The sequence below is a fragment of the Ailuropoda melanoleuca genome, chromosome 5 (assembly GCF_002007445.2).
Source record: "Ailuropoda melanoleuca isolate Jingjing chromosome 5, ASM200744v2, whole genome shotgun sequence".
Taxonomy (NCBI): Eukaryota; Metazoa; Chordata; class Mammalia; order Carnivora; family Ursidae; genus Ailuropoda; species Ailuropoda melanoleuca.
The window spans coordinates 70,441,251-70,450,723 of record NC_048222.1 but is presented as its reverse complement, the minus strand read 5'-3'; the positions used below and the strand labels follow the sequence as shown (position 1 = coordinate 70,450,723).

At 43.5% G+C, this 9,473-nt stretch overlaps 1 protein-coding gene across 1 annotated transcript in view; it reads right to left on the bottom strand.

Annotated features, from left to right (window-relative positions):
- The window catches only part of RYR3 (ryanodine receptor 3), a 541,796-nt gene that overhangs the window by 120,911 nt on the left and 411,412 nt on the right, over window positions 1-9,473 (bottom strand). The window contains exons 47-50 of the mRNA XM_034661206.1: window positions 7,427-7,596; window positions 4,860-5,080; window positions 2,562-2,652; window positions 624-764 (exon numbers count right to left, since the gene is read on the bottom strand). Coding sequence (XP_034517097.1) covers window positions 624-764; window positions 2,562-2,652; window positions 4,860-5,080; window positions 7,427-7,596 — 623 coding nt within the window. The remainder of the gene's footprint in view (window positions 1-623; window positions 765-2,561; window positions 2,653-4,859; window positions 5,081-7,426; window positions 7,597-9,473) is intronic.

Here is a 9,473-nt window from a genome sequence, read left to right as displayed (position 1 = left end):
GGGTCTGCCTTTAAAGTGATGACCTCAGAAATCTGGATAACCTGGGTGAGGGGAGTGGACGCAAGTGTGAGTTTGAACTGTGTTTCACTCAGACTGTCCAGAGGCTTGGGATTCAGAGGCCCTCAGTTTTTACTCAATTTACTCCTCGAGGGAGTGGCCGTGAAGAACCTTCCCCAGAATGGCATGTGGTTTTCTGAAATCCCACGTCTCAACCTCACAGTGGCTGTTGGGCTTTCTCCTCTACATCTGAACTTGGTAAAGGCTGGCTAACAGGGGCCACACGATGTCAGGAGGAGAGGAACGGGGGTGTGGGTAAGTCATCAAGACTGAACCAGGGACATATTTTTCTAATTTACTCTGGAAGTCCTTCTCCCATGTATCAGCTTTGTGAGTCTGGCAAGTTATTCGACTGTTCTGAGACTTTCCCTCACCTGTGAAATGACGATTAGCAGAGTTCCTGTTCCAGAGCATTGGGGGTAAGGATGGTGTGCTATGCTTGTGTAACTGGCACTGTCCCTAGCAGGTGGCAAAGGCTAATAATATCAGCTATTGTTATTCATAGGCATTGATTATTCACTGGTTATCAAGGTCCTCCCTCTTTGTTCAGGAAGTACTGCCATTACCTTACGGGAGAGGGAGTCAAAAATCCCCCAGAAGAGTTTCTCCGTCAGATGCAACTCTTCTTCCACAGCCAGCCCGTAGCTCCCCCATCCTGAAGGCAGACAGTAATACTTCCAGCACTGTTCATAGTGATTTGTCAGGAGCTGGGAGGTTGGAACAGGATTGCACCAGTCAGTGGGGCAGAGAAGATCCACAGGCAGCCCCAACGTGCAGGGGAGAACAGAACAGCAAGCAGCCCACATGAGAGTGAAGCCAACAGCTGAAACAGCTGGGTGAGCTCCAGGGAGGCCCCTGGACACCACTGGGAATGGTCTGCTTTCCCTCCTGATGAGTTCTAGACTGCGCTGAATCTGCCTGATTAATTCTTGTGCCTCCTAATCTGCCCCTAGCAGTTGGAAAGTGGAGAGAAACTGTTTCTACTTCCAATGAGTAAGTGCTACCCTCTGAAAGTACTTGCTGTGTAACCTTCCAGGCACTCGAGGGTGGGAAGAATTTCTTGAGACATTTGTTTATAAAGCTAGAAGATTCTGAGTGATGTTGATATGGGAATGATGGGGAGCATGTGGTGGGCCTGAAGATTTTCTCTACGTTGATTACTGCCCATGGCTTTTCTTGCTTTTCTCTTGAGCCGTCTGATGGCCTGACCATGTTACCACAGTTCCACATGTGGCCAGTAGAGGGCAGAAGTACAGCGCCAATGCTCCCATCCCAGCAGGTGGGATCCACATCCTCTAAGAAAAATCCTGCTGGTCTAAGACGTAAAAGCGAGCTCACTGAGTGCTACGGATGCTGCTTCCTCAGGAGCCAGAATCCGGCTGACTGTACAGGCCTGCTGAGGAAGCAATGCCAAGCTGAACTGTGAAAACCATGGTTTTCAGCTAAAACATTTATTGGGATTAAGATTCCAGAGAACAAGCCTTTGGAGGGCAGTGGAATCTCTGACAACATATAAGCTGTTTTCTGCTGGGCATGGAGACAGAGGATTGAACTAAAGGATTCTGGGAATTCTGTTTATCCCAGTAACGTGCATCTTGAAATCTTGCTTAGACTATTTCTGAGAAGAAGGAAAAGTTCTGCCAAATCACCAGGCAGAATTTTCAGGTGTGGCTGGCCACTGCTGACACAATGAATATGCAAATATGGCAGGTCCCTCATCAGTAAAAGATGAAAAACATTGTTCTCTTGGGGGGGCAGTTGATTGTGGTGCTCTCCCACCCACGCCCAGACGCTCCCTGTGCCAGTGATAACACCTCCGTAATTTATGAGAAAGTCATCAAAGAGACAACAGATAGTTCTTTGGCTATACTTTCCATTAATAAAGGAAAACAGAGATAAGAGTAAAAAAACAAAAAAGAGGGTCTGTTATAGAGGCAAAAAGAAGGCACAAGACANCCCTGTGCCAGTGATAACACCTCCGTAATTTATGAGAAAGTCATCAAAGAGACAACAGATAGTTCTTTGGCTGTACTTTCCATTAATAAAGGAAAACAGAGATAAGAGTAAAAAAAACAAAAAAGAGGGTCTGTTATAGAGGCAAAAAGAAGGCACAAGACAGTATGGAACAGAAAAGGACAGTGTAGTTTCTATACTTGAATGAATAATCACAAGGCCTTCAAAGCTCTTTGAGGTTGAAAACATTCTGAAAACCTAATTAAGGCAAGAAAGTGCAAAATCCAGGTCCCCCTCATTAACTTCTGCTAAGTAACATGTAGTCAGTGGAAAGCAATTAAAGAAAATTGGGGCCGTTAATGATCTACTCTCTGCAACCTAGACACTCAAGAAGAGGTTTGATATGGTGGGTTGTATCTTGTTAGCCGTCAGCTTAAAAAAGTAAGACCCGTTTAATGTGTATTTTGCTTCCCCGGTTGTGAAGACCTCACGTTTTGCAAGGCAAGTTTCCGTGCCATGGACGGTACTTCTGTAAGAGTGAGGAGGCTCACCTTAAGAGGCATTTTGCAATACTCGTTGAGCTGCGGTACGTCAAACACCAGACGTCGCAAGAGTTGCTGTAACATGGAAGGCCTCAAGTGACTGCAGTGTGAAATAAAAACAGAGAGATCAAATTAAAAAAATAAGAAAGAAACTAATGAAGGAAGAAAGAATGAAAAAAGAAACACCCATCCATTATCATACAGCAGAGCTAAGCCACCAAACACTAAGCTCCTAAAATAAGATCTTGGGTAAATCACAGTCAACGATAACGCACTTCAAAAAGTGAGTACAGTTGACTCTGGAACAACATGGCAGTTAGGGGTGCTGACCCCTCCCCAACCCAGTGAAAATCTATGTATAACTTTTCGGGGGCACCTGGGTGGCTCAGTCGGTTAAGGGTCCGACTCTTGATTTCGGCTCAGGTCATGATCTCAGGATTGTGACATTGAGCCCCCTTTGGACTCCACGCTCAGTGTGGAGTCTGCTTGAGATTCTCTCTCTCCCTCTGCCCTCCCCCACCCTCTCTCTCTCAAATAAATAAATAAATTTTTTAAAAAAATCCACATATAACTTTTGACTCCCTCCAAAACTTTACTAATAGCCCACTGGTGACTGGAAGCCTCACCGTAACACAAACAGTTGATTAACACATATTTTATGTTACACGTATCATATACTCTGTTCTTACAATAAAGGAAGCTAGAGAAAATAGTAAAAATCATAAGGAAGAGAAAATACATGTATAGTACTGTATTTATCGAAAAAAAATCCATGTACAAGTGGACCTGCATGGTTCCAACCTGTGTTATNCTCTCTCTCAAATAAATAAATAAATCTTTAAAAAAAATCCACATATAACTTTTGACTCCCTCCAAAACTTTACTAATAGCCCACTGGTGACTGGAAGCCTCACCGTAACACAAACAGTTGATTAACACATATTTTATGTTACACGTATCATATACTCTGTTCTTACAATAAAGGAAGCTAGAGAAAATAGTAAAAATCATAAGGAAGAGAAAATACATGTATAGTACTGTATTTATCGAAAAAAAATCCATGTACAAGTGGACCTGCATGGTTCCAACCTGTGTTATTCAAGGGTCAGCAGGAGGGTTAAAATATAGGAAGGAATGCATGGCTAACGAAGTGAAATGCAGAAGGTCAAGTCTGGTCACCAGGTGACAATACGTTGTAGGGCCTATGCACACTCCGAGTCACTGAGCATGTGCAAAGAATACAACAGAAAGAGGCTGCAGGTGATTTTACAGCCATCTCTGAGGGCCAACTGTCCCCTGACCTTTGCAAAGGATGAAGCTGACTGGCGCGTAGCTTAGAAGCTGAGTCCACCTACTGGTGTGATCGGAGNTCACCAGGTGACAATACGTTGTAGGGCCTATGCACACTCCGAGTCACTGAGCATGTGCAAAGAATACAACAGCCTCTTTNATACAACAGAAAGAGGCTGCAGGTGATTTTACAGCCATCTCTGAGGGCCAACTGTCCCCTGACCTTTGCAAAGGATGAAGCTGACTGGCGCGTAGCTTAGAAGCTGAGTCCACCTACTGGTGTGATCGGAGGGGAACTCAAGGCCGTCTGAGCTACCAGCCTGAAATCCTCACTATGGGAACCATTTCTTTAGGTTAAGGCTCTGTCCTCAAAAAAACTCCTTTAACAGGCAAATGCAGCAACTAATTACAGAATAATTTATCAAATTATCAAAGAGCTCATGGCCTTGGTAGTTGATGCGGGTAAATTCTGAGAGAAAGGAGAGAGAAGCGACATTGATTTAGCTTTTAGTTGTAGTTTGCCAAGCCTTTTAAAAACCCAGGGGCACCTCCACATTGTCTGCACAGAAAAGTGCCTGTACACATGCTCAGAATTTAGCAAGCGTGTTCAGCTCAAGACAGCCTGCCTTCCACTCGTGACAGGTAAGGAAGGGGCCATCGAGGAAAAACTTGCTTCTGGCTCTATCTTAGGAACCAAACATTAGTTCTGAACACTAAATACTTGCCTAAAAGACAGTCTTATCTTTTCTGGTCCACGAACCCTCAGGGGAAGAGCCTGAGCTGTGTCCCCCATTTCCCCACAGTGAAAGATGAGCTCAAGGAAGAGGTGATCAGAAAGCTTGTGACAAGGGGGGGTACCCAGCATATCCCAGGAGGAGATGACTGAGAAAGGGTGGGTACGTATGGGTTGGGCCTGAAAGCTTCCTCAGACTGGATTCACCAGTTTCTCAATTACACCATTAAATGCAGCTGACAGGGATGCACACTGCAGGTGAAAAACACGGGCAGGGTACTTACTTGCAAATGGCAAGCAAACATTCCTCTATGGTGTCCCTCTGAGCTTTGGTGAGGGAACGTCCCTTGGAAAGTCTGTATATTGTCTGTAGTGTAGAGTCGATCAGAGACGTGTAGTGTTCTGTTCCGGCAAAGAGAGGGGCGCACCTTGTGAGGAGTGGGAGCACGGCAGAACATAGATACCTATTGAGGGCAAGCGCAGCCTCTGTGGTGCTCAGGGAAACCTAGGAAAGGGATTGGGACACTGGTTAATCTCCCCGGGAAAGACAGAGCAACGCTTACCCCGTGTATGGAGCTCCCGTCCAGCAGGTGGGAAAGCTGACTCACAACAGCATTTCACAGCAACAGGCTGAACAACTGTCTACCGTTGTCAGCAGACCTACTTCTCTTTTGCATTTTCAACGAGAAAACACAAAATCAGGTTAAAAGAAAAAACAGAGGGGAAGAAAAGGCTGGCTGGCCCTAACTCATTCCAAATGATCCACAACCATCCGTTTCCCTCAAAGAGGGATTCTAAAACCTATTAACGTCAGCTGATGACCAGTTAACCCAATGTTCTTCGTGTTTGCAAAGGCCAGCTAACAAGCTACTGTATTATTGTTTGAGCTCTCTTTTCTCACCTATGGAGACTCACAAGTTGTCCTCTTGTGATTTTGAGATTAGTAAGTGGTTATTGGACAAGCGGGCCATCAAAGCACTGGTTCTGTGACAGTTTTACAGACAGAAAGTGGAGCTCTGACCTCCACCACTTTAATTATAAGCATTGTGAGCCATTCACGATCTGATAAGTGGCACGAGGAGGAAGTCACTAAAGGAAACCTAACTATGCATGGGAAAAGGGTACAAGGAGTAGAAACTTAGGACCCGCTCTAAAACTCTGCTGTAATTGTCACAGTGTTCTTTCTCATTCATGTAGACAGGTAGGTACAAGGAATGCCCACTTAGGGACACTTAGTCAAATCATTCTTAGCTACCATCTTGGAAAACTGAAGAACTTCAAAAGAAACCTTGAGATCCACAAAGATATCTCATTATGTCTTGTGATCATCACAGCTGTTAGACCTGTAACACATTTTCTAGAACTTATGATGTGATAAACTGTTTTGAACTGTACACATTTCCAGGTATTCCTATTAATTACCAAAGTTTGTCTTCGAGGAAAAATTCAATAATCAGACTGAAAAGAAATAGCAAATCACATTTATCATTTTGACAGAGTTGTCACAATGGGGAAGGACAGAGCTTTGCCTTCAGTGGCTTAAATGTTTTCAAGAGAATGCATGTACTGAGGAACTGAATGTTTAACTTCTTGTGCTGCAGATGGTGCTTAGACAAGCTTGTGATTTGAACACCAAATGGTAGAATAGCACTTGCCATTTATTTGATCTATAAAAAAAATCGAATGATCTGATCAGGAACCTTGAGAATGTCTCACAAGTTAAAACAATTACTATTTTTTAAATCAAGGGATTTATAGAAAAACTCAGAACAGAAGTAGCTGTGGAAGTTTGCTTTAATTATCCAAAAGGACCATACACCCCTAACACTTTCATGGATATACCATTTCTTACCCCCACGCCACAGATAGGAATGGAGCTCCCATTCAGATTGGGGCTTGTATTGCTTTCCCACTGCTGGGTGATCTCATACACTTGTGAGTAACCCATTCAAACGGACTCCATCCCAGTTAAGGTACTGGCTAGCTGACCATCCATCACAGCGCTCAGACTTCTTTCTCTGTAGCGCACTAGGTGGAGCCTTTGAGAGACTTTATGACTGATTAAGAAGACCTGCTTCTTCTAGCTCTCTAAAAGCAACCCTACACTGGCAAGATGTTTTCAGACTTATGCTGTTTGAATTATTCTCTTCTCCTTGGACCCAGGACTCCTGGTGCACTGTTCCTGACTCAGGGCATCATGCGTCTATACTTTATGACTCCTGGGGCCTCCTGTCTTGATGTCTGTTGATGTTGGGTTCTTCACCCTTAACTTTAGAACTTGGGTTTGCCCTTGGCCGCTGGTCTTGACATTGTCATGCCTGATACCCCAAAATTTCTTGACCTGGAGACTGTCTTTCCTGATGGTCAGTGCATGAAACTTAAGGAAGGAGAGTGGGAAGACTATTTCCAGCCTGTAATTCTGCCAGCCGGCCTTTTTCGTGAGCAATTAGCTCTGGTTCTCAACTGAGGAAGATATTGTCCCCCAGCGGACATTTGATGATATCTAGGATTGGTTTTACAGGTGGTGCTACTGACCTGTAGTGGGTAGAGGCCAGGGATGGTGCCAAATATCTTACAATGCACAGAACGTGCCTCCACAGCAGAGAGTGCCAAGGTTGGGAAATCTGTACCAGAGTAACCTAGATTGAATATTTGAGGTCAAGTGTACCTACATTTAAATCTTGGCACAACAAATTAGGATCTTCCACTTCTTGGTGCCTCTGTTTTCTCACCCTTTAAAGCAGCCTGCTAACATGTAATCAGTAAGTAGATAGAAAACATTCACTTTGAAATCCAATGTCACCAATGTACAATGATGGGAAAAAATTTTTTCCTCACTTTAGCCACTTACCGTATCTAGAGAGGCAGAGGCTCTTAAGTCGGGTAAAAATCCAACCTCTAGCAAGTGGAGCAGAAAAGTTTGATCCTTAATGCCATAAACACGATCCAAGAACAGCACCATGGGTGCCTTGTGGTCAGGGCAGAAGTTGGCTGCCATATCTGGCTCACAGACAGACCCATCTGAAAGACATACAGAGAATGTCATGTCCCCTTTTCTATCTCCACAGTCTCAAAGGCAACACAGAGGGTGTCTGTCTATGCCTTGTTATCCTAACAAGCAATAGGAATACAATATTGTGCTGGAGCCAGCTGATACTGGCTTGTGAAAGGTGGTTGTTTACATTTCTGGAAATTTTTGAGCCAGTTGTTAGACATATTCATTATTATAAACTAAAATTTAAAAGTAAGTAAATTATATTTAGAAAGGTGAAACTCAGTCAAACGCAAAACTCATCACTTCCTAATGATCTTACTATAAACTATACTCTTGAGGTTTTTACATGTATTTTATTTGCATGGTGGAAATACAATACAATGGTGTGCCATGTACATTCTCTTTTCAACTCCATGGCTCAGTGATACACACTGATAACTTGCAATGGACCATGGTGAGAGGACTTACACCACAGAAATGGGCAAAGGCCAGGAATTGGGGCTTGAGTTTTGTTGCTTTGTTGACTGAAAACACATGAAAGGAAGGGAGAAAACGTAAGGTAGATTAAATTTAAGAGCGTGTCTTGTCTGTAGCCATTACATTATAAATAGCACAAAACTGAGGAAATATCCTCTTAGTATTTGGAAACTATTATCTGATTTAGGCGAAAATGAGAACAGATCATCCAGTAATTCTAATCTTATTTTGATAAAAAAAATGCAAAGATGAAGTAAGGAATACCATGAAGAAAATAAAAATTACTTGACTTGGAGAATAAAGACAGGAGTTTGAAAGAGGACACAAAAGAAAAACAGTCTTCCTCCTAATGGTATGTTAACATAAAAAATGAGGAAAAAGAGCCCCTAAATGATCAAGTGAAGGCAGAGTTTATTTACATACTGTACTTCATAAGTTACCCTGAGAGCCACAAAGAGTTTAGTGCTATCCAGCCCAGAGCCTCATTCAGCCCAGAGATCAGTGCAGGGCTCTGGCAGAGGAAGAAAGCAAGAAGAAGGGACGGGACCTTCCTGACAAGAAGCTGCCTGCCTCTCCTCTCCTAGACACCAGGGGGAGCTGGATCTGAAAGGGAGAGGCTGAATTCATCTCTCACGCACACCTTGTGTTTTGAGGAACATTATTATTATTTTAAGTTTTTATTTTATTCATTCATTCATTCATTCATTTGTTCATTTATTTTAAGTAGGTCCCAATGTGGGACTTGAACTCACAAGCCTTAAGTTAAGACCTGAGCTGAGATCAAGAGTTGGGATACCCAACCGATTGAGCCACCTAGGTACCCCTGAGGAACATTACTTTTACAGGTTGTTAGTGTTTTGTGCTCAGAAAGTTTGGGAAATACTAAATTCAACATTTATTTTATCATACAATTTTTTCAAAGGCTCCATAATCTTAATGTTCTTCATGATAAAGTGTTATTTTTGAGACTGATGTCACCAAGATTGAGGAGGAGACCCCAGTCCTTGCCTCCCACAAAGATCAACAATTAGACAGCAATCCATGACCAAAAACGCCACTGAAAGAGGTCAGGAGTCTACTTGAGAAACTTGAGCAACACAGTAGAACAAAAGCCCGAAGAATTACTGCACAAAAAGGTAAGGATGCATTTCTCTGGCCTCATCCCAGGCCGGCAATGTTCAGTGCCAAGCAGGAGCTCCTCAGCTAGGAAGAGTTCTCTTCACTGGGAAAGGAGAATTGGGTGAACCATCACCTCCTCCATCCTTTCAGGGTACTACGTAAAGGACAGCCTTCAATCCACCCCACCTAGAGACCAGTGAAGCAGAGACGTCTCAGAACAAGAAAGAAGGCCCAGGGCAACCCGTACCAACCATGCAGTGGGAGCCACTGTGGTTTTCAGTGACCTGCTCTGCAGAGTAGCCCAGCT